At 38.5% G+C, this 25,433-nt stretch overlaps 1 protein-coding gene across 1 annotated transcript; it reads right to left on the reverse strand.

Moving 5' to 3' along the window:
* Positions 1–36: 36 nt before the first annotated feature.
* LOC148424684 (hexokinase-1-like) lies at positions 37–19,278 on the reverse strand. The gene is made up of 21 exons (XM_088414136.1): positions 18,982–19,278; positions 12,495–12,657; positions 11,789–11,937; positions 11,587–11,706; positions 11,388–11,483; positions 11,202–11,301; positions 10,949–11,132; positions 9,795–9,950; positions 9,554–9,641; positions 9,094–9,239; positions 8,320–8,512; positions 8,119–8,230; positions 6,664–6,812; positions 5,991–6,110; positions 5,810–5,905; positions 5,584–5,683; positions 5,321–5,504; positions 3,780–3,935; positions 3,101–3,188; positions 2,031–2,176; positions 37–1,665 (listed from the first exon to the last, which is right to left on the reverse strand). The coding sequence occupies exons 1-21, from the start codon at positions 19,042–19,044 to the stop codon at positions 1,521–1,523; spliced, it is 2,754 nt and encodes a 917-aa protein (XP_088270262.1). The 5' UTR covers positions 19,045–19,278; the 3' UTR covers positions 37–1,520.
* Positions 19,279–25,433: the final 6,155 nt, after the last annotated feature.

A 25,433-nucleotide genomic window follows, 5' to 3' on the forward strand; every position in this document is an offset into this window, starting at 1 on the left:
CTGGATCGCAAAAACAAAACAAATGGCAGCTCGATAATCATTGATACTGATTTGATTTTATTGATAGAGTGACAGTGTTGGACAGCTACAGCACAACAATTAAAGTGTTTATGTGATAAATACTGAAGGATGATGGGAGTGATTATTGAAAGAGAAACAAGAATTGGTTTTAGGTTCTCTTTCTCATATGAATCTGATTTTAACTGCTTCACAACACTAGCAGCTTCTTCGTGTATGTATTAAAAAAAGATGTATAGTACCCGACAATGTCACATAATCTATTTTGGTTTATTTTTTTTATCTTTGGGATGCGGCACATGTTTTTCCAAAACCCCATCTGGAACACAAAAAAAGTTCACAAACTGTTCTTTTAGAGACAATAGTGTGTCTGGGAGTACAGGTGGATTTGCTAATATTGTAGTATTTCAAGCTCCAAATCACTATGTACCTAGGATGGAGCCCTGAGGGACATCACGAGTGAACTTTGATGATATCCAACACATGCATATCCAAGGAGCCCTGTAGGACCTCACAAGTCAACTTTGATGATATCCAACACATGCATAAGCAATCACTTTTACTTTAAAGCAAAAAATTCATGAATACAACTTAATTGATCATTTAAATACCTTCCTCCTGAGATTTTAAGAGCATTTATCATTTAATGAGTGAGAACATTTAAAAGCCTCAGCATAATTTTTCATATCATCTTAAACTTTCAGCGAGTGTAATGTTCTTCAGATTTGGGCCAGTGGTGTTCCGACTGGCACCAGTGACAGCACCTCACACACATTGCTAACTAACAGATGGATTAATGCTGCATAGATAGAAACCCACCAGAATTTATACAAATCAGCCGTTTTTTGGACATAATTTACAGTAGATGACAAGAAAACAGAAAATAAAAGAATAGGAGGAGCACAAGCATGTTCATGTGTCACCCAAGAAGAGATTGGATGTTCCATGGTCATGTTTACAGGACTGAGCTGATTAGAAATAACAGCTCTCATTTGTGTGTGCGCATATGATTGCTGCGGCATTTAATCTACTGTAGATATAAAAATAGAATAAATAAACACTACATGTCAAATATATTGTATACCAGAATAACATCTTAAAAGCTTTAAACCAACAACAAATTTCCCTTTCTGTGTTGTTTGTGCAGACACGTTCAGCCGACAAAAAATATTTTAACGACCCTGCAGCAACTTCTCATCATGGAAGACCATTAATGTGCCATGGCAACTGCAGTTAGACGTTGTACCACAGGCGACACCTTGCAATTACTTAAAAAATCCTGAGGGTGGCAACGTTACACACCACAGAGCAAATTTGCTGGCTTATGTTACAGCACTTAAATGCGCTTTGCTCTTATACAGCTTTCTACATGTTTTAATATGATGATTGTGCTACTTAACCTGGACACACTAAAGCAGTTCCTGGAGTGTGGGACAGAAGAGTGGGGCAAGCAGTGAGGGACCAGTTGGAAGTCAAGAGGAGGCGCCGGAGTGTGACAGTTATTAGTTGTTGATTTCTTGTCTCAACCGGACACCCACAGCTGTGATCAGCGCTGCCCCTTTGCCGCTGCCGTCCTCCGACAGCAGGAAGTTGACATGGCAGTGTGGGGCCAGTTCCTTGACGGTTTGGTGCATGATCCGAGAGAAGCTGTGCAGACCAGATAATTAGTTGGGATGTTGTTCAGTGGCAAATTTCGGACAGAAAGATTCATGTATTCTGTTGCAAAAAGCAGGGTATGATTAAATCCTTACAGTATTTAAAATATAGGCGTTCGACCTTGCTATGATACTGGTAAATTACACCTTAATCAAGCCTAGATCTCATTGAAATTCATCATTTATTGATTAAAAAAAGAGGGCATTAAAATATACGACATTTTGTTCTTCACCATTTTGTTATTTATCAGGTCATAAAGCATTATCCGTAACTCTTCCGCATGTCACCCCGTGACAGATTTGTGTGCATTTGATGAGGCATGGAATATTTCTGTATTGAATAATCATGCAACTTACTGTGGATGCAGTTTGTAGAGCGTACCATCCACCCCTACGGTGACATTCAAGTACTCCAATCCACGGTTTTCCCTGATCTTATCAACTACTGCCGCCATTCCTGCACCACAAAGCTGAGCGGCTCGACGTGACACTGCTTCACAAACCTGTACAACAACAGCGACAATGCACTTTATCTTTATTGCAACACTTGTCACGCAAAGTTATATTCAATTCCTTGTGAGAATCCCTGATAGTCACATGCAAAGTTTTTTTTTTTCACAAAACACAGTTGTGCAAATGTTTTGTAAGTTTCAGATTTCTTCACAAACGTGCACTGACTGCATTTTTTTTTCTCGAACCACAGCTCAGATTTGATTAGGTTCAAGAGTTTGCTTTGATAACCCTCTGTAATCAAACTCTTGTAATAAGGATGTGAAAGTGGAAATGGTTGCATTTAGGAGTGGACAAGACACAAACTCCACGAGACAAGATTTTTGCAAAAAAATAGTTTTTAAATGTTACTTTTACTGAGCAGATTGCAAAAAAGATAGGACACAGATGTGTTGTTTATATGGAGTTGCAACTCGTAACTTTCCCATAGCAAACAGGTTCTGTGTTATAACCTGCTTTCCAGGAACAGCCTTTAAAAAAAAAACTTTGGTGTCACAATACAAGCATTCATATTCATACAGACAATTTTCGGTATGGTCGCGTATATTTTGAAGTGTCGACCGCAATTGGCCGCGTTTTCCTGTTAGAACAGTAACAAGCAAATGTATTCTCCTGTAATACTCTATTGCCAATCGCGTATATTTTCAAGTCTTGACCACAATTGGCGGCATTTTCCTGTTTGAGCAGTAACAAGCAATGTATTCTCCCGTAATACTCTATTGACAAAAAGCAGCCAACAAAAAAAGCATCTTGTGCTGTACAGGATGAAAAAAATCTCTTGGCGTCCTAATCTGGCGAGATGTTGTCACATCCCCAGTAGCAACGCAATGTTGAAATACCTTTTAAATTTGTAATGGTAATGGATTGATGACTGAGTCTTGGGGACCTTGAAACACCTTGAATCTGGTGTGACATACCTTTTTGACAATGATACTGTCATCACAGGTGCTGTCCAGTCCCAAGTGTTGCAAGATGGACCTCACTTGAAGCAATGCCAATCTGTCACTGAAGAGAGACAAATATTGTTGTTTTTTTTTAATATACTTGACCAATGCTCAGATAACTAGAATGGGCATTCGACAAAAGTAAATGAATATTACATCAAAACTTTTGTTATTTTCCAATATTGTGTTCAGGAGGATTAGGAGAAAACATTTACATACCCAAATTCCTATTTAACAAACAATTTGATCACCAAAACAAAGAAACAATAAGTACTCTATATACAGTATGTGCGCATCTGCAGTTAATACTGAGTCAAAAGTTCGGCTGGATGCATTTAAATACTGCACTGCAGTTCCCATTAAGTACTTAAGGGCATGAATAATCAACAAATGATTCCACAGAAATCCAATTCTACCAAAAGATCAAATGATTAATTAACCCTTCACTCCAATGGATGACTATAGATGTCAAAGATCTATTTTACTAGCCTGACAATGAATATGTTAACTCAATCACTGCCGTATGTAAATCCAAAAATCCATTTTGACTCGGCTAGTAGTGAATGCGTAAATATGCCCACCCCCAGTAATAACATCATCTAGTCGAGTATGTTGCTAAATTGCAAAGGATTATATTGAGGTGGTTTCTTACCTCTCAATCTGAGAGAGGAACTTTGTTTCAAAGATGCCTCTGGTCTTGAGCGTCTCTGAAATCTGCCCTCTGAAGAGGAAGCCCCTCTTGGTCAAATCTATTAAGATGTTCCGTACTATTTCGCCCAGGTACATACCACTGCACATTTTCTCGTATCTGGAGTGTACAACCACACAAAAGAAATCATGTTTAAAGCTGCACATTATATAACTTGATCATTTGTGATGTTACAAGCGGATCAAATGGATAATATTTTCCCCTCAAAAGGTGTAAAGCTATGATTTTATTGCTTGACTCAGGAAGAGCCCTACTTGAATCCTATTTACATTTCGGTATCTCTCTGACAACAACTTCTCCATCCAAGCTGATGGGAATTTGAGAGGAGCTGCAAAGGGGAATAGGTGAAGTTGCCCAAAAATAGCATGGTGGCACTGGCATCATAGTCAAAAAGATTTGAGAAAGTAATTGCTCCTATGTTTACTGCCAAATATATGTAAAACATGTTTATCAAGAAAAATAACCCTATTAATATGACAGAAAAATAAGTATGACAACAATAATTATATTAAAATTAAACAGCTTTGGCTGCATATTTTTATCAAAGGATAAATTTATAGGAAAATGCAAATTAAATAAATGAATATACTACTAAATAATGCTATAAAATTGTCATTAATTATTTAAATGTTTTATGAATAAAATAAATCTTTCAATAATTAAACAAATGTTTAATGAATAGATTAAAAAAGGAATTAAATAAATCAACACTGTTACATGTGCTGTTAGTCTATTAAATGTTTCATTAATTAAATAAATATGGCATACAAAAAAATAATCAAAGTTTGATGGGTTGGTCTTACCACCTAATTAGTTACTCTGCTCTCAACAAGGAGTACTTTGGTCACTCTTGGGTCAATGTCGTTGATCAGAAAGTGCGGACATAACTTCAGCAACTTCAATAAATGTGTTTACTTAAAATTGTATAAAATTATTTTCTGCAGATCTAAAATATCTCTACGTAACTCTTGAAAGCTCATGAAGGTTCGCTGTCATCATAGCTGACGGGTTTCTAACCACTTCAGGCCATAAGTGGACAAGATTGGACAAGATTTGAGCTTAACAGACTTTGGCCCCGCCCACCAACTTTGACAAGCGAGTTTGACAGATAAAATTAATTCATGAAACACCGCAACAGTGGACCATGAAATCATGAATTAAACAGAGAAATAAATACATCCTTTTTTTATTACACATAATCATTTTGATTAACGATTCATTGAAGGAAGCATTGATTTATTTCCATATTTAAGTAATTAATTAACTAACTACTAACTAATGGCACTTGTATTTAATTATTTAACATTTATTTATTTAACTTTAGCACTTTCGGTCATCCATATCTTTATCCCATCAAAGCAAAACAAAAAAAAAACACAGCCAAAAGATAGGGCACTTGTATCTCAACGAACCAAAATAAATGTTATTCAAATAATGAAGCACTGTGAAACGGCAGCAAGGAAGTGTACACGCATCTATTTTACCGCTGTTTTCCTGGATTGAGAGAAAAGTCATCTACAGCACAGTCATAATCGGTCCTGATGTCGTCTAGGCATCCGTTATCACCAAAGGCTCCCCATTCCATGTTGACACACATCCGTCCAACGTCAGACTCCACCATCTCTATATTCCTCAACTCTTCCATGTAACACGCATTACTGCCTGTGCCTACACGCAGAAATGAAGGCGTTATGTTATTGTTTTGGCACACCGCATTGAGCATGCATTCATTGAAAATTAAACTGACCAGCGATGAGCCCGACCTCACAGGTGGGCTCCTCGTACGCGCACGTCATCATGGTGCCGACCGTGTCATTGACGACAGCCACAACATCCAGATCGAATTCCTTTGGAAAAAATATCGCAAATAGTTACATAGATACAAGGTCATTAATTGAAGCGGCAAGGCTGTACGTAACTCCTATGGTCAATTCGATAACGTCTTTCCCCGTACATTTAGAATTTACATTTACCTCTCGTCTTTTAATAGCCTCTCTCAAAAGCCCCACCACATCTTCTCCTTCACAGTCTGTCGCCTTGAACCCTTTGGTCCAAGTCACCAGGATGCCCTTTATAATACACACGTGTAAACACGCTCAGAAAATGCCATCATCCTGCACGTGTTGAGACAATTACAAACAGACAGGTATTTACAGCATCCAGGCTGGTCTGAAGGCAGGGAAACGAGAAGGTGAAGCCCAGAGGAAGACGAGTATTCTTCATCCCCATGTAGTCCAGGAAGTCACTTATACAATGTACAATGTGATCAAACAGCTGAAAGAGGAAAGATATGACACGCATGGAAAATGATGTTGTTCTTTTTGACGCACAAAACTTTAGAGAAGCCATGATGTCATCATTTAAAACGACATTAGCGCCGCCTCGGGCAGTCTGGAGGTGCGGAAAAAGAACCACGACCCTGTTAAATGTGTTGTTTTGCATTTCACTGAACAAAGTAACTCAAAGGTTCAAACGTTATATTGAGATGTGGACATTTAGTTAAAAAAAAAAATGCAGGTTTTATGCTTATGAGAGTTTGAGTTGGAAGTAACATATAATACACTATTCATTTGCAGGCATAGGAAATACTCTAGACAGAGCACAGTTTGAAATTAAGTGTGCTCATGCAAAAAAAGTGAAAACCAACTTTGTTTTAAAGTTAAACAAGAGTAGAAAGCATTCACAAAAGTCACCACTGATTCTAAAAAACATTCCAAGCAGGCGATCTTATCGCCAACCCTTTTCAATTTTGTCATGGTTATGTGCTGCCCCCTATGTGTTTGACATGACATAACGCATGAACGTTTGAGTTGGATGTTAAGATCACCTCTTCTCCTGTTCCTTGCATCACTTCTAGAGGAATAGCGTAAATTTTGTTGTGCATCTCCACTGTTCTCCTCTTCCCAGAACGAATTTTGACCATTAGTACTCTAAAGTTGGTTCCTCCTAAATCCAAAGCCAGGAAATCACCATTTTCTGCAGTCAGACAGAAACACATTGACAAAATAATCTGCAAGTCATTCTTAAAATGCATGTTTTTGTCTTGTATTAGCATTAGCAAACCATTTATATGTTATGTTTTGTTTTAAGAATGGGAACATCTAAGTATTCAAAAAAGGAATTTACTGTACACCATATCAACAACAGATTATGGGGTAAGGAAGCTGTCTCATTGCAGACTATTGTTTATATGAAAGCCTGGGCACAATGTGTGTGAAAGTACACCGTGACATGGCATAGATCATTTAGCTAAAGATAGCGCCTTCTCCTTTTGCTCCTGCTGTTCCAAGGCTTGACCTTGGTGTAAGGCTGTTATCTCAAGTAAAATGTTGTCTAAGTGTCAAATGCCAAACTGCACTGGTTTAGAGGTTAGAACATTAGAAACAGTGAACGTTTTTATTTTACTGTAAGTGTTTAGGTTGAGAATACATTCAGTTACACACTGCACTCCCTCATCACTGAAACTTTCTCCCTGTTAAAATTTGTAATTCTGCTTCCCAGGGAAGTGGCAAAAAAAGGCATTCTCCATTATTTGTAGGGTTGTTTTGAGAAGCCAAAAAGGCTCTAAACCTGAGCCAAGTTTTGTGCTGGTTGAACTCACTTTTAATCACTAACTACATCAGCAAAGATATGTTCCGCCATTTGACGGGACAACAATGCTTTTATTTGGTTTTTAGTTGGAAATGTTAGAAGGGAGAAGATGAGCCATTTAATACAAAAATTTTCATCTTATATATTCACCGGAGATGCAGCCTATTTATTTGTGTCCACTGTTTTGTCCGTTTTGCAGTTAATTGCATCAAACCCAAAAATGAGACAGCAATGGACAGGCCAAGGATGTCCTCTGGTGATAAACTAGGACTTAGTAGGGGAGCTCCAATGAGTTAAAAGATTAAGATAAAAAACAAATGTCCACCACAGTGGACGCAAAAGAATTAGGCTGGGTCTCAGGGGTGCTAATATTTGAGATCTTGGCTATAGACTGATATAATCTGATAGTTTTTTTGGGATGATATCAGACAGATATCATATCTATATCAGATCAGGACAACCCTGGTATAAATGAATCTTTGACATCTATTGCAGTCAAGGGGAGTAAACGAGTTAATATTGTTATCATTATTGTTGCAAAATACACTCCAAAACCTGCTTTTGAACACAACAAGCAGAAAAGTAACACAATTGCTGATAAAATGAATCAGACTGCCATGTTGAATTAACCCGATTTTTGCCTCCTACCTATGAAACTAGTAGTCCTAAAAAAAAAAAACCAGCGTCTAACCTGTTCCGTCTGGAGTGCTGCACACAAACGTCGGCAACATTTTGACTGTGGCAGTCTCTTGCGTGGCCTTCGAAAGACCATTTTGCATCTCAATCCTCATTCGCATCTTTACCTGGAAAAACATACGACACCTTCATTAGTGCTACATTGCTTTACTTCCACACACACCATACAATTGCTCTTTCATGCATTTTTCCTCACCTCCAGCAGCTGTTCGGTCGTCAGGTGAAACTCTGACAGAGTTTGTGCGATTTGTCTCGACTGCTCTGCGAGTCTGTAGGCTACAGCTGTCACCATGGCGGCTCCTTTTCCACTTCCGCTCTCTGACAGGAGGAACCTCACATCAGAGTCGGGGACCAGCCGACGGACCGCCTTATGAAGACGACGGGCATACCTGCGGTAGAGAGGTCATCATTGTGGAGTTCAAACATAACCTTTTGTTTTTTGTGGCTGTGGTGTTTATACATTTGGGACGTCATTATGTGACAGTGACAGTGGGCAATCAAATTTTGGAGCTTTTAACCATGTTACAATGTTATTTCTTACCCTAAACACTTCTGAAGTGTTATTTTCTTTCAGTGATGCAATTCTAAGAATTCCTTGCTTATTCTACGCTCTCAGCATCAGCCCCACCAGAACAGGTAAAAATAGCTTGTGACAATGACAATAAATTTGCAGATCTGTTGTTATGAGTAGTGGTTTCCAGAGGAAATTAAATCACAAATGTATCAAAGGTAAGATTCCATCAATAAAACTTAAAGAGACATGCATATATTTAACTGTATTATAATGATACGGGGCTTTTAAAAGGCCAGTTGGTACGATGTGCAGATACTACAAATACTTTTGAGTGTATTATTGACAATAGACTTAAATCTTAAAGAGACATTCTGTGCAAGGAACATTTACTGTATAGTGTCTCCAGAATTGAGTTGGTGATTGTAGAGTAAATAACTGCATGTATCCATGACTCACTGTGGATGCATCTTGTAGAGAGATCCGTCAATGCCAACAGTGGTGCGCAGTCGGGCCACACCTTTGTTCTCCTTGAGCCTCCTGAGGATTCCCGCTAGCAGTGCCGCTATCAGGTTGGCAGAGCGGAGAGACACAATGGTGCAAACCTAAATGGAGCGGATGAGGGAGGAGAAAACACATTAGAACATCCTCACATCCTTTTATCAAAGGGATAATGCAAAACTGGAATCCATCCCAGTTGATCTGGTGCAATAAGTGGGGTCGGTTCACCCTGGATTAAGCAATCATGTCTAACGCATCGAAACACAGACATTTCAGTCGTGCTTTCAAAGTGATGGCGTTACAGTGGTCTACAATTGAGCTAACATAGCCAGAATAGGTTGTAAAGTGGCGGCAGAAATAGGCTAGTCTCCATTCCAGGAAGCAGTCCTCTAGCGTGTATTTTGGCAACAATACCCACATGTTGAACGGCAGTGCAGTCATCGTCGGAGGGCTCCACACCAAGTCTGGTTAAAATCTCTTTGGTCTTGGTTAATCCCTCCTTACTCCTAAACAAGACGTAGACAGAAAGAGCGACACTTTGTTGTAATCCAATAAAGCAGGGTGTCCCGAATTTTTCAGCTCAAGACAAGGGAAGCGTCATTTCAGGGAGATGTTGCGGTTAAAAAAACAACACGTTTGCTGCTATAAAAGCAACTTACTTCTCAATGGCGGACACATGCTTGGTTTCAATCTTCCCTTTAGTGAGCAGCTCAGCGGTGATCCTTCCTTCAAACAGCAGACCCTCCCTTGCCATCTTGACCAGAATGAGACGAACCAGCTCGCCCATGTACATTCCGCTAACCATCTTCTCAAACCTGCAGTAACAAATTGTAGTAAGAAAACATTTGCGTTATTAATCTACTGATCACACGGGTTGGTCTTGATCCATTACTTGAATTGATCTGAATCTTGAATCTTAAATATTCATACTGAATGTACATGTAAGACCCGTATGAATATATCTATTTTATTCTTCATAGTGAAGGATGACCAGCAATAACATTTGTGCGATACAATATTCCCACCAATCAGAACAACTATTGACTGAACATTTGTGATCCTTTTTTAAAAGTTATAAAATGCACAACCCTTTGAATATATTGTTGGAATTTGATAAATACATCTTCTATGCCTTTAGAACAGCGGTTATCTAATGACAGTACCACAGGAGGTACGTGAAGGCACTTCACAGGGTGCATGAGATTTTAACGGGTTTCTCCAGGTATCGACAAACCTGATTTAACGCTTCTTAATGCCGAGACAGGAAGATTACATTTTTTTCTTTTCAAATAAGTGCAAATTTAAAGGACGATTGCTTAACCATGTTATAATGACTCTTTCGCAAAAAAAAAAAAAGGGTTTACAATACACGGTGTCATTACATGACACTTTTTTCCAGCAGATGAGCCTGAAATAAAACAGATATTACGCAATCCATCTTCTGGAGCTGCTGAGAGAAATAGGCCTGGGAATATCACGACAATTGTGGTTCCAAAATTTTATGAACCAGAAATGGGTGGCACAGCACTCTTTTCTAACTATCCAAAAATACTTTACGTTGAATAGGGGCTAGTTGCGAAAAAATATTTACATCATTGGATAACCATTCAATTTCTATGACGCTATGATGAGCCATCCAAGAGAGCATTTATGTTCTGTTTTTACTCCTGTAGAAGCACATATTTTTGCCCATAGTGTTAGATATATTTATATAACAATGTATAAGCCTCATAAGTGGTTAAAGAGCATACAAATGTAAGGTTATGTTGCATTATAAAGATAATAGCGGCATAAGCGGGCCAAAGCGACGTACAGCTGTTTGCCGGGGTTCAAAGAGCCTCGGTCAATCTCTCGATCAAACTCAGTTCGAATGTCCTCCAAAAAGCCGTCGTCTCCAAAGGCCCCCCACTCAGTGTTGACGCACATCCTGCCTTCGTCGCCCTCCACCAGGTCGATGTGACGCAGCTCCTCCATGTAGCACGCGTTGGTGCCAGTTCCTGAAAGAAATATAATGATTATGAAATTCTTGAAAGCACTCAGCTCCAACGTGGCCACACTGTGAATACCGATGATGATTCCGACTTCGCAGCGTTGGTCGTCGAAGCCACACGTCATCATAGTTCCCACGGTATCGTTCACCACAGCCATGATGTCAGCTTCATAGTCCTAAAGAAACAGAGAGGACTTTAATAATGGCGGCCCCTGGCCCTTAGACGCTGCTGAATTGCATCCAGGATAATGACATGACTTACTCCTCGTTGTTCGATGGCTTTGTTGAGCAGCTTGACGACGTCCATGCCCTCCACGCCGCTCGCCTTGAAGCGCTTCGTCCACGTTATCAGAGTGCTCTGCGAACAGGCCAAGCAAGTCTGTCAAACAAGTTGCACCTACCTCATAGTTTACAAGTACCACTGACTACATCATTGTCAGGTGCTTAAAACCTAGTTTTACCTCATCTAGTTTGGTTTGCTGGCAAGGAAAGGAGAAAGTGAAACCAACTGGCAGCTTCTTGTCTTTAATGTTGTGTTTGTCCATGAAGTCACCCAGACACTCAGCCACATGGTCAAACAGCTGAAACAAAGCGGTGGTATAAATAAAGGTGTCTGCATGCGCGCGCGCGCACGCGCGTGTTTGTTCTTGTGCGTCAACTCACTCTAGCGCCACTCCCGTGCATGATGTCCTCTGGAGTGTCGTAGATCTGACTCTCCATCTGAACTGTCTGCTTCTTTTCGTGACTGACTTTGACGCGAAGGATTCTGAAGGCACTTCCTCCTAAATCCAAGGCGATAAAGTCACCTTTCTCTGTAGGAAACCAGAGAAAGGTTGACACAGAAGAAGGGATGAGTAAAAGATTGAGGAGATACGATTCCAGGACATTACTATGAGTCAGTATAAAACAGCTTTTTACAATAAGGTGTGGAATGTTTGAATAGTCACTTTAGAATATATGACTTAGAACAGCAGTTTACAGCAACAGTTTTATGGCTTTAAGACTAGATAAAACAGCAACAGACTAAAACGGTATCCAATCTCCATTTTTACAGATCTCTCAAAGTTCTGATCTTTTCTTTCGATGTTATTTTCTACGTATTCACCGCACTGAACAGTCCGTTCTTTCTGCTTTGCAAAGATGCAGAACATACTCCAAACCGCAAATGAAGTACGCTCCAGTTCTTTTTAAAGATTTCAAAGAGCAAAGCCTCATCTTACGGTGTAGCACGTGGTGAGAGATGGCAAGAAACACACATCATTTACTTGTGCAAGTCATCAGTTGACTAATGGCAGCACAAGGGAGGACATTCATGATGGACTTTCAAATTCAAACTAAGGGGAACATTTTGTTAAACTGTAACACTCACCCGTGCCGTCGGGGATGGAGCGCACAAATGTCGGCAGCATCTTTAGAGATGACGTGGTGTAGGTGTCGCGGCTCAACCCTTTGACCATCTCCATGCGGAAGCGCTGCATGATGTCCAGTAGCGTCTCATCAGAGAAGCGCATGGAGTACAAGTACTTGTCAATCTGACAAGACAAACAAAAGCCACCATTAATCTAAGGTCAGTCGACTGATATTCGATTCCAAAGTCAATACTTTATTTTGTTTTTAAACATAGAAGATTTACCGTGAGATCATTGAAATGCTAGCCTCTCAGGCACATCTCAGGAGAAATTAATCTAGTAATTTAATGATACACCAATATTTTAGTTAACTTCTGCTTTATGCATTATTTGTGAAGAGACTTTATACAAGACTGTGAGAAATATGTCCATGAAGCATGATGATAACAATACATAATTTTTTTATAGAGCTTCTCAGGGCACCCAAAGATGCTTTACACATTATTCATTTAAGTATTTAAGTACTGGTGCCTCAGAATTTCTTTAAAAAAAAAAAAAAAAAGACAAATTTCAGGTATATACTCTATTATTGTCCTTTCAGATTGCATTTTTTCTCTATACATACTCTAGACATACCGTACTTACCAAAATTGCATCATCATGATCATCCAGAAATAAATGAATGAATGAATGGATGGATGGACGGATGGATGGATGGATGGATGGATGGATGGATGGATGGATGGATGGATGGATGGACGGACGGATGGACGGACGATTTTGCTTATGAGACACAAATCAGGATTTTTTACACTTGTTTCTTGCAGTATTTTTTTTAATAATATACTGAATGTAAGGGGAACCTTTAAAAAAACATCTGCGCATCATAAAAATAAAAGAAATTCAATCTTAAGCATGGTACATGCAAGCCGTAAATCTGGACCATCATGAGTAAACACTTTAGTAGAACTGCAATAAAAATCCTCAAAACACTTAATCCACGTATATAAACTTGATATAGGCCTCAGTGGACGTAAAAAATTGATAGGTAAAGGTTTCACCATCATCTAAACAAAACAAAAAAATAAGTGTAATGAAAGTCAAAACCACAGTGATTGTTTGTACAGCCAAACCTCAAAAATCTAGTCTCATATGCAGATACGAGTTATGATTTTATTTTATTTTTTATAAGAGGATCCAGATTTACTGGATCTGCTAATGACTTTGCAATTAATTCCACACCTACATGCTAAAATCATCTCAACTGTTACACAAATGATACTGCTCAATCATTACCACACTGTCCTCTTACAAAAAGGAAGTGAATGACATCACCTTATTGTACTTGTGAATATTGCCACATTTTTTTAGGCGACGTCATTGCTGCGAATCTTGCGACCCGGATGCACTTCACGTTTCGAGACTGGCTGAAAACTTCTCACAGTGTTGACACACTACCCGTGCCTATTTGTGGTGTCCAACAAACCGTGATTGTGTCACGTCAGCCTGAACAGGCACTCATCTTACTTAATATCATTCACTTTATATTTCTCTTCTTCTGTTTTAGATTGGAGTACTTCAGCAACAATCGATCCAAAAAGGATAAATGTAAGTTAGTCCAAGTGTTATTTGCTTTCATTTCTTTTTTACATGGTCATATTTCCTGGAAGCATCTTGTCTTTGTGTAACAATGTTATTACAGTGTACTTGTGGTTATGAGAGACTTATTAAAGAGAGTGAATTTGACTGGGCAGGAATAGACTGAATTGTGTGTATCAAATATACAAAGGACACCTTGAAGATTCCGCTTCAAGGGAATAAAAGACATATTTGGCTAACATTTAATTTGTCGTTTTGGTGTATTTTGCCAATTATAAAACACAAATATTTTGCGAGAGTCTTGAATGCGAGTTCTCCTCAAAATTCTACATCCTCTTATTTTGGAAAAACCCAACTCATCATTTGTAAAAAAAAAAAAAAAAAAAATGCAGGCTAACTTTGGGGATGGGAATAATAATTGAAATAGTATAACCCTAGTATAAAACAGACAGATTAGAATTCAGTCAATAAAGTGGAAATGATCATTTACCTATAAAACAGTTAACCTCGCAGACCATTTCTGGGCAATATTAAATTTTAGAAGGTTTTTTTTTTTTCTTTTCCTAAGCAGTAAAATTAGGCTCATTGCAGACACAGAAGCAGATCCCATCATATTCTACCAGTTCATATAAAAGTTCCAAAAATGAAATTGCATATGATATGTTGGTAGATACTATAAATTGTGCAAATAAAGAGTGAGCAACCTGACTGGCACTATTTTGAGGTGTTTAGTGTTTCGGGGTGATTCAGATTTATTTTTAGCAATTTGAAGAATTAACATTCACAACTGCACATTTTAATGGAGCTTGACAAAATCATTGCATATGCACCGCCTACCTTTACAAGATGTCTATCAAGTTACGGTAAATGAAATTGCATTTAAAATAGTACAGGATAATTACGCCAAACGTGTCATTTAAAAAGGAATTAAAAAGGGTCCTGCACATATTTACTGTATGAATGTATATTTAATGAACACAATATAAACTATCGTTAACACTAGAGAGAGAGAATAGTATAATACATTTGATGATCTTTGAACCGTGACAGCTCGGTGAAAATCTCGACTCAGTTCAATCCAATTACACTAAATTTTCGTTTTCTTTTATTTCTTTATAGTTAAAACATTTCCTGTGCAATCACTATAATATACTGAACAGCAGCATGCTATTAGAAAAATGGCATGTACATGATTGCTTTAAAAAAAGTGTCTCTTTGTAAAATAGACAAAAAATTCATTTAAAAAAATATAAAAATATGACAGAAATGTAAGTTAATTTTCAGAAAATCACAAAATCACAGCAAGCAAATAGCACTGATAAGTAGCAAGCTTGGGTGAGGTTCTATTGTGATTTTTTCAGTCAGCATTGCAGAATGGACAGGTTCAACCTTGAGGGATACACTGCCTTTTCACTCAACCTGTCTTTGTCTTTTTATATTAATGACCTTGTCACGATAACAGCATGCTCCTTTTTCAATTTTGAATACGTCGTAAGGAAGTTGGATTTAAGAGGATGTGTCTTTAGTCGAACAGTTTGACCTTAATTGTGAGTAGGTATTGTTTACGTTTTTCGCTTCCAATAGTGGCACGACAGGTTTAGCCCATGCAGCAAGATGTGAGACGACGCAGCAGTTATGTCATACTGGTGACTTTGCAGCAGAAAATCATGACACAGCTCTGAATCTGAGTTGTTCAAGGGAACTGCATAAAAAAAAAAAAAAAATACAAATAAAAGCTGAATCTTGAGTCAAGCTACAAACTCTCACATCATTCAGTTTTTGTAAATTCAAGGACGTGAAATGACTTTTCCGGTTAAGTGAACGCCGTTAGTGGACCTAAAATAAATCATTGAAATATTTCTTTTTAAAAACTGAATGTATTCAGCTTCAAAATGACACCACTTCCATCTTACCACCCATTCATTGTTCAATTTATATGAGATCTTAAAGGAATAGTGTGTAAGATTCAGACCATTTTTCATTACAGACAGCAGGGGGTGCTGCAGGTGCTGCATTTACCATTGTTCATAGCTATAACAAACATGGCCGACCCCGGAGAAGTCAATCAATCAATCAATCAATCAATCAATCAATCAATCAATCAATCAATCAATCAATCAATCAATCAATCAATCAATCAATCAATCAATCAATCAATCAAGTATTATATTTAAAACACACCATTGGTCATTAAGATTACATTCATTTCCAAGTTTTTGAAATTTACAATCATTTACGACTTTTTAATGAAAAACGGTCTAAATCTTACACACTGTCCCTTTAAAAGATTCTTGGATCACACTGTACAGTCAGATTTGCATTGAAGTATTTTCTCTGCCACACATTGGCGTTAGCATTTCATGTTAGTGAAAGAACCAATGTATTTTTAATTTCAAATTAAGACCAAATTCATCAGAACATAAATCAACATATGGACTCCTTCCCAGTTTGGTCATTGTAAATTACAACTAGTCCCTAAAGTTTGCTAAATGTTGTTATTGCGGCAAATTCACATTGGTAGTAAATCTCTCAATGAAAACAAAGCAGAAATAATAATACGGCGTTAACCTGTTGAGCAGTAAACTTTTTTTTTTTTACCTCTTTTCATGGAAAATACTTAATGATTATTTATCAGTGCTTTACGTTATTTATGTCTTGCAAATGGAGTGGCAGGGCTTCAGGAGGGAAAGGTAAATGCCAAGTGGTGTGTAATTTTTTTTCCCCTCAACACACCTTTAACACACATCTTTTCAACTTTGACTTCATTTGAAGAGAACGGCCATGCTCTCTGGAAATTCTTCTCCTTTTCCTTCCCCTTCACTAGCCCACCTTTCTTCACGCATACTCTATCTGCTAACAATGACCTGCTCCCCTTGTCACAGACTTGCTTGGGGAAGCTCTGAAACCTGACGCTAGGGTCTTTGGATGTGTGCACACGCAAGCGGACATATGGAAAACTACTGTCCTCTGTTCTAGCTCAGCATCTTGCGCGGGTCACGAGGAAACACACACATTCAACAATGCCAACAATGTGTCGTCAAGGGCATGCGGTGGGCTGGATGCTAAAAAGCTCTAGCTCGAGCCTCGTCCTTTAGGTGTACACTGAAATGTTCATAATGTTTGGTCTGTCTTCGTTGTTAAAAACAAAAATAATTTTCCCAAAATAGACAACATTCACAGCCCACTGAATGCTGCGGATGCAGTTTGTTTCAGGCACACAGTGACAACAGATTAGCATGTTTGGGCTAGTGTGTTTCGCAAAAGGGTCACTTAAAACAATTCCTTGGGTCAGGAGCTACACACAACAGAACACCTGGCTGCAGTCTTGCAAGAGTGTGTGTAAGTCTTCTGCGCAGTGCTTACAGTCACATGGCTCAAAGCTGGCCTATTTCAGGGAGGCCGATAGAGGACAGCAGGGAAGGAGGGAGGGAGGGAGGGGGGTGATGCGCTACATTGCATTAGATCCCCAGTGCTGTTAATGTCTTTTTATCACCGCAGGCCCCAGTTCGATAACAGCAAAAACACACGCATACACAAAGAAAGTGTGGTTACGGGGAGGAACCATGGCAGGCCTAAACTTTCCTCCGTTTAAAAAGGAAGCGTGACTAAAAGAAAGCTGATGACATCATCAGTGAGCGACTTAAAGGGGCCCCCGGCTTCATGTGAGAATCATGGAGCACATGTGGGGAGGAAAATCTGAATACATTTGTTCTGAACAGCAAAACACAAATTTGTTGCCTAATGTAACATGAGATGTATGCTGGTTTTCTGGCAACACGATCAGGTCAAGTTTTGGAAGAAACTTTTATGGACGAGACACAGGTTTCTTGAAAAGGTACCTTGAGGCCAACAAAAACAGGCTCAGTCACATTTCAGCAGGAACTTAAATTGGGGGGTTGCACAGTGGGGAAGTAGGAAAAAAGTCAACTCAACCCTAGTCACAGGGGTGGGCAAATGTTTGTGCTCAAGGGCTTTTTTTTATTTTTTAAGTGAATAAATGAGCCAATTATTCTTAAGAATAAAGTAATGCATATAAATATATTTAGGTTTTTAATTGACCATTATTTAGTTAATTTAAATGGTTTTACTAGTTCTGTCAAGGGGTGGATGGATGGGAGTGTACTGTATATTAATTTATTGTCGCCAATATGAGTTATGGTCTCACCCTTGCCACCCCGATGGAACCTTTCAGCCTCTACCGTTGAAGAAAATGATAAAGTAATGCAACGAATATTACACTGTTATCAATAAAAACACCCAGTAGGTGTGTATGTGGGCCAACCCTGCCCTACTGACGTCAAATCACTCTGGAACAGGGAAGTTACAGAAGAGTTGGGACCTAAACAAGTGGGAAATACCAGATGATGCAATGCCGTAGCATTGACTTGCACTGTACATAATCCTATGATTAAAATAGTTGGATTCATGGCAAATGTGAAAAACATCACCTCAACAAAGCCATTTCAGCAAGTAGTATTCAATATCTTTAACTACGGTTACGCACGTAATAATACTACTCGAAAAAGTTAGGAGTAGGGCATTTTAATAGTGATCCATTCTCCTAATTTGGACGACGGCCAATAATGTATTACTAAAATGATTTTAAGATGGATATCAAGGATATGGATTAAATGCTGAAACGGCTTCTGATCCTCGAGCACCAACTTTTTTTGCTCGGTTTCCTCTGTGTGGTCGTTTGTCCTTTCATCTTTCATTTCATTTCCTCTCATCTCCTTCTCCACCACACCTCTTAAAATCAACAAGGAACCACCGGTGTCTAGACTCCGGAGTCACTCCTTTTTGCGTCACGTAAGCACGCTGCCAGGTAACCAAGCCATCAGAACAACTGTAAGTGACACTTACAAAACATCACTACCGGGATGAAGTAAGACAAAATGGAGCACTCGCCTTTTTAACCTGGTCATCCTTGAGTTCCGTGAAGTAGTAGGCTAATAGTTGGGCTGCGATCATTCTGCTCCTCTTCTTCTCTCACATACACACTCACACACACATATATATATAAATATCTATACACACTCAATCAAGGTGGGGGCAGGAAACCCACCAAAACGGCTACTTCACACTACAAGCCTGATACAAAAAGAGAAAGAGGTGAATAAATATCCACAATCGAGACGAGGCGTGTTTAAAAGAAGTCAGCTGGGTCACGTACGGATACTCTTTCTCCGTCAGCATGTGAGCGAAAGTGAGGAAGCAGTAGTGAGCGAGGCAGCAACTTTGGAGGCAGATGGACCGCAAGAAAGCCACGCCCACCATCTGACATTTGATTGGATGGGACTCGTGCGTAGTTGCGACGTAATATCTCAGTGTCGAGAAGGGTTGGCTCGTTTCTGGGACGACAGCGGTTTCGCCATATTGAATGTGGCAGCTCTGCTCTAAAAGATGATGCAAGTCAGTAGGCTTCAGAAAGCGCGCGCGCGCGCTCACACACACACACACACACACATGCACACACACACGCACACACACACACACACACACAAGCACACACACACACACGCGATCTAACAATGTTTAATAGAAGTAAATCAAATTTCTTGACTTGACTTTTCTGCATGCTCAAAGGCACTGCACTGTACATACAAAACAGGCCTGCCCATATTTCAATATTTTTCATAACAGTGAAATAACTATCAGTTTATAGAATTTGGCCCTGATTAATAAACTGGTTTTAACCCTGCTAATTTCATTTATTCCGTTTTTTTTGTTTTGTTTTTTGTTTTTTAGAGAAATGCCCATCTAATTAAACAGGTGGTGAAGGGGAACTGGAAAAAGAAGTGAGTTTGGCTCTGTTCCAATTTTACAGGAAACTTGAGTGTTCCAAATCAGAAGCCAGACTAAAAAAAAAAGGGTGACAAAATGCTGCATAAATTAACAACAAAAGGGAGTTTATCCTTTCACGACATAGCTACTACATACACAATATCCATACTATCGAGTGGATAGTATGGACGTTTAATATAAACGTTTAATGACTGTTTAATGATTAAACAGTCTGTGACAATAGTATGGAAATTGTGTGGTGTGTTTCATATGATTGGATTTTTGGGGGACCGCTGTTAAAAACAAACATTCTACTCATGTTTGTTACTATCCTACTAGTGTGGAAAAAGGTTCAATCTACAATGCTAAAAAAACCCTCACCCCTAAGCATAATTTATTTAGCGGTGAAATCATTTATAAGTAGTTGTAGACTTACAGTTAAATGTATAAGAGTTTTCTGGGGTGTTCTTTTTTTGTTTTTTCAAGACATATTTTCTCCACACATTCATTTCTTGTCCTTCATTTCATGTCTTGGATGTTACCAACTACTTGCATGTGTGAGAATCAGATATCTTCTGGTAGCTACTATCAGTATTTTATTGCTAGCATTTAAGATAAAAAGGCCAGTAAAAGATCATTCAGAAATTTGTATTGGTGCCATGACCGATATTTTAGATTTTCTCATGGACACCATAGCCATTTGTTGTGGGATGTTGGATGTGGATGATCTGTTTCGCCATCCTGTCAAGCTCTAGAAAGTAGTTATTTTTATTTATTTATTTATTGTCCCGTTTACTTTTTGTTGGTCCATGATTTGACAAGCGATGATTTTTAACCACATGGCTAAAGTGCAATAGTTCCTTCCTAAAAATGTATTGATAATGTTTCCTTTTTTGTTTCCAGTGCGGTTCCCACCCACTAATAACAACAAAAACTATATATTGTTAAGGTGTTTTTTAATTTCAGTTATCGTAGGCTAATATAGCATTTTTTTTCAATACTCAATTCACATTGTTAGAAATGCTATAGGAACACATTTTAATAGTGTGTCCAGTGATTTTTTTTTTTAAGTCCCTCTGCTTTGGCCATTAAAACTAATAAGACGGAGAGCGGCCGGCGGGACAGGTTAAACCTGCACAGATAAACTGGGGTTTCACCTTGTTAGCACGCAATTTGTCCTTCCATGCTTCTGTCTACCTTCCTCTAATCCTCTAATTTGTTGTTGGCTTTCACCTTTCGTGGCGTGAGTGCATAACTGACACTGCCCTTGTATCAGATCTCATCAATAGTCCTGAATTCTCACGTCAGTGGCTTTTAATCCAACACAATCCATAAAGCATTAGATTTGATTGGATTTGTCTGCATGTATGCACCACGCGGGAGACACGTAACGAGATGGGCACGGATCCAGTCTGGCAGATAAAGCAGAAGGACCAAAATAGAGCCGACAGACGGATAAATAAATACGAGACAGCGATCCAGAAGTAGTAAAATGTTGCTTTTCATTCGCTCCTTCGCATTTTCCACAGCATTATTTCAAGAAAAACATGAACAACAAGATTTATACTGTTTATGTTTGGTAACATGCTGGCAATTTGAGGCAATTTGCATTCTGTTTTTTAGATGCTACTGAACTATGTATGTAACTCTGTTCTGTTTAGGAGGTGAAGAATGGACTCTTCAGTTTGAAAGTATATTGTTTTTTTAATTACACATTTTTTATATGCACCATTTGCCAAGTGCCTCTGAATCCTTGGAAACACACTTAAAATATTCAATTTGTCTTCAGCCTAAACTGGGCCCTTAGTTAAGGTGGAGGGAATTATGAACAGTTCTAAATATCAGTGTATCTTATCACAAAACCTCTACTGTTCTACTGTAGCTGTCTTTTGAACTGTCTTTGATACACAGGAAAAATGATGATGAATCCATTAATGTTGTCTTTTTGACAATGATTATTAAATTGTTTTGCACGAAATCTTGGGTTTGCTATAATGTGGTGCCATGTATTCGTCTTTCCATGGAATTTAATTTTCCTGTTGAAACCTCTTTCTAAAGTTAGGTAGCAGTAAATGTAATGCTTACCTAATGTAAATGCATTGTTAACCCGCACTGTTTACTGTAGCTGCATGACAGCAACAAAGGCTTTATCATTATTGCAAAAACGACAGTCTGCTGGCACCAAGCAGTATCATAGCACATGCCACAGTATTACCAAAGTCAGGTTGCAACATGGGCAAATGGAGGACAATGGGTCACAGTTTAAACTTTTAACCACCTCTTGATATTTGTGAATGATGGCGACACATGACATTTATTTGATTACCCTTTCTTTTTCTCTGGCAATGTTGTTGTCATAACAAATTATTACTTTCACATCAGCTGCAAATTGATGAAATTGATAGCAGGAGTTACTTCAACCACTTCCATAAAATTATGTTAAACACCAATTTTAAAAATAAATATTTGGTCAATGGTGTTTACCTAGTATAATACGACATTGTGGAACAGGTTGACAAGAAAATACTAAAAGCGAAGTAAAAACACAAAAAGTTTTTTTTTTTTTCAAAACTATATTCTATGTGCCCCCACTAGTCTTAACACAGCATTTTGATTTATATCGAGTTGGTGGAATAAGAATTCAACATAAATGGTTAACTTTTCAGCCACTTCAGGGAGCAACGAGTTTGCCTAGTATAAGTCATAACTGCGATCAGGCTAACATTACAAAACAGGAAAACAGGTAAGCCTCTTGAGCTGTTTTTCATGATGTCTTCAATGCGAACCCGAGGGCAGTTGCGCCATTAATTTCTGTTCGCAGCTAGGGTGTCAGTGATGGAAAATGGCAGCCCTTTGAGATGGACTGCTCACACCTTATTTGGCCAATCAGGGTAACACATTATTCCAGACAATTAACTTCCAAAGAATAAATAAAACTAAATGATAGTATTTTTTTAATGCAGGTTAATTGAGCTTGTTCTCATTTTAAAGAGGTATGGTAGACCGGGGCAAGTTGTCACGCGAGTAAATTGTCACATTGCCATTATCTTCTCCACCAGAGGGGGTAACAAAAAAGGTGGAATTCAGTTTTCTGCCTTATCTGGGTCAAGGGTCATGTACTCTCTGAGAATACAATAACACGTTGTGAGCCAAGGTGAGCACCAATCAACTATTTTGCTCAACCCAAAGTAATAAACAGCAACTTGGTATATTTCAAAATACGTTTCTTCCGGGTAAAAATCTTAACAGTGATCAATGTGGATTTGTTACATGAGATCTCTTCAAACCTCAGTCATTGTTCTGTTTCGGTCTAAGTTTAAGATAGATCTGCATTGAGCAAATATGGTTGTTTGGGGCAACTTGTCACAGTTATTTGGGGGTAAATTGTCACGTTTAAAATGAAGGGCAAGGCAAATGAATCCAAAATAATAACAAACCTATGCACAGGAAAGAAAAAGAACAGGAAAAACTTCATACATGTCCTCGTTTGGTATGGGTAGAGCCAATTGGCAACAGCCAATCAGGAAAAATGTGGGTTCAGTGCATCATATGCAATATCCTGGCATATCAACCTATATATGCCAAAACTGTGATTCAAATGAGTCTGACCAATTTCCTTTTTAAAAAAAAAAAAAAAAAAGGTAAAATAAACATTTGAGGCAGTATAAACATTCAGTACATGTTGCAGTTTTTGTTTATGTCTACAAAATGTGTTCAATGGCTATGTTCAGGATGTGTTAAATGCCGTTTTCAAAGTCACTGATAAATGTTAAATTGGACCAATGTTTATTTTCAAGTTAAAAAAAAAACGATAGCGTTGTCCTTGTTGTATTGGTTGCAAAATCCAATGTGCCAACTTCACGATGTTGGGGCAAGAAGTCACATGTTCACTTTCCCTATTTGATGGCTTATAACTCTGAACTAACACAAAATTCAAAAATGGCATGAATACAAAAAATGTACCAAAGACTTTGTGATTTCATCAGGAGTATGTCAAAGGGTAAAAATTGTGACAACTGACACATAAACATACAACCATATAAACATACTGGACAATCCTGCGATTTCAAACGAGCTGTGATAGTCCTCGATGCACCAGAGATCTTGCATTGATTCTATACGGACTGTATGCTGTTTGGATTCAGTGGGGAAAAAAAAAAATCCCATGAAGAGTTATAATTGTGCGAGCATGAACGAGACATGCGATTTTGAAAAGTAGAACTGAACTGTTTCCGGATGGCGTCACACCCCTGATGTGTGTGGAGGTGCTTGCTGGACTCCTAGAGCGGCAAACAGGTAGACAGGGAACAAGCAGCCCGAGTGAATGTTGATAGTGTAAGTAACCAAACATGACCAGTAGCCTACAGGGCAAAACAAACCTGTCAATAGTGTAATTCTGGTGACAGGTCTAATACTTCACCCAATAATGGTTTGATGGTGATTATGTTGTTAAAAGTCTGGGTACATACAACATGTTCTTAGAAAAAAAAAGTGTTTGGTTACCAACACCACAAGGAAAAAAAAGGGTTTGGTAACCCAACACCGCAGCAGGAGACTATAGCCTTGTTAGTAGTAATTACTGACGGCCTCTAGTGGAGATATTATGTAACTGACATAACAAGAGACAGCTCACTTTTTTTTTGTAAACTAATTCCAGTTTCTCTTGATGTTGATGTGCTCATACAGAGTCCCAAACTAATACCGTAGTAATATACAGTATTATGAAGTGCATTGACTTTTTTGGGGTAGAAAATAAATAAATAAATAAATAAATAAATAAATAAATAAAAATCACATGACGTCTTTTATACAGCTCTTTTATACAGCTTGTGGAGCTATGGTTTAAAAGTAAAAGTCATAAATCCGTTTTGGGAGGTAAAGGGCATCATTTTTTTCTTTTTAGCGTTAGGAGTGGGTAATATGGCAAAAATCTTTTTTTTTTTTTTTAAATAAATTCATATGGATGAATGTATGATCTGTCTATAACCTGAGTGAAAAATACAGCTGCTTTAAAACATTTTTTGTTCATTGTTGAGCTTTTATTTACTTCAAAAAGGAGACATTACTATGATAAATTACTGTTACAAATTTTTAGCCGGGAAGACTAATCCGTCAACATCATCTGGTTTGAGAGTAGCCCTTTGGCAAGTTACTATGTTTCCACCTGAGTTGAAGACTCGTTCTGAGGGAGCACTTGTTGTCGGAATACACATAAACTTTCAGCCTGGTTGGCTGACCCTAGGAAAGTTCCCCTCCAATTGTGTCCAACTGTTGAGTTCCAAGGCCTTCACCTTGTTGGTCATACTGTCTGTGCTCATGCACTGGTCATATTCTCCTCTTTCAGTCCCCAGCACTCAAGAGCATCCCTCTGCTCTTGCACTGTGAGCTCCCAGCTGAAAAGTACCTATATGCTGTTTGGAGGGTTGCACTGTAGAGTTTCTGAAGTGTAGCTTGGTATTGGGAAAGAGGATGTGCACATCCAGATCAGAGCAGAGGTAAATGGAAAATGACCTTGAAATGCTTGAAAATTGAAGCGTTTGAATCTATAGTTGATTTGCATACAAAACAAGACCTGC

This window comes from Hippichthys cyanospilos, chromosome 4 (assembly GCF_059441005.1).
Source record: "Hippichthys cyanospilos isolate Australia breed blue-spotted pipefish chromosome 4, RoL_Hcya_1.0, whole genome shotgun sequence".
In the NCBI taxonomy this organism is placed as follows: domain Eukaryota; kingdom Metazoa; phylum Chordata; class Actinopteri; order Syngnathiformes; family Syngnathidae; genus Hippichthys; species Hippichthys cyanospilos.

Bases quoted from the DNA above. Each gene is read 5' to 3' on its own strand.
- LOC148424684 (XM_088414136.1), bottom strand. From the start codon at position 19,044: ATGATCGCAGCCCAACTATTAGCCTACTACTTCACGGAACTCAAGGAT. The intron at 2,177-3,100 runs GTATGTCACACC...GTTGTTGTACAG, and splicing joins ACAGTATCATTGTCAAAAAG to GTTTGTGAAGCAGTGTCACG. The intron at 1,666-2,030 runs GTAAGTTGCATG...TGGTCTGCACAG, and splicing joins CTCTACAAACTGCATCCACA to CTTCTCTCGGATCATGCACC.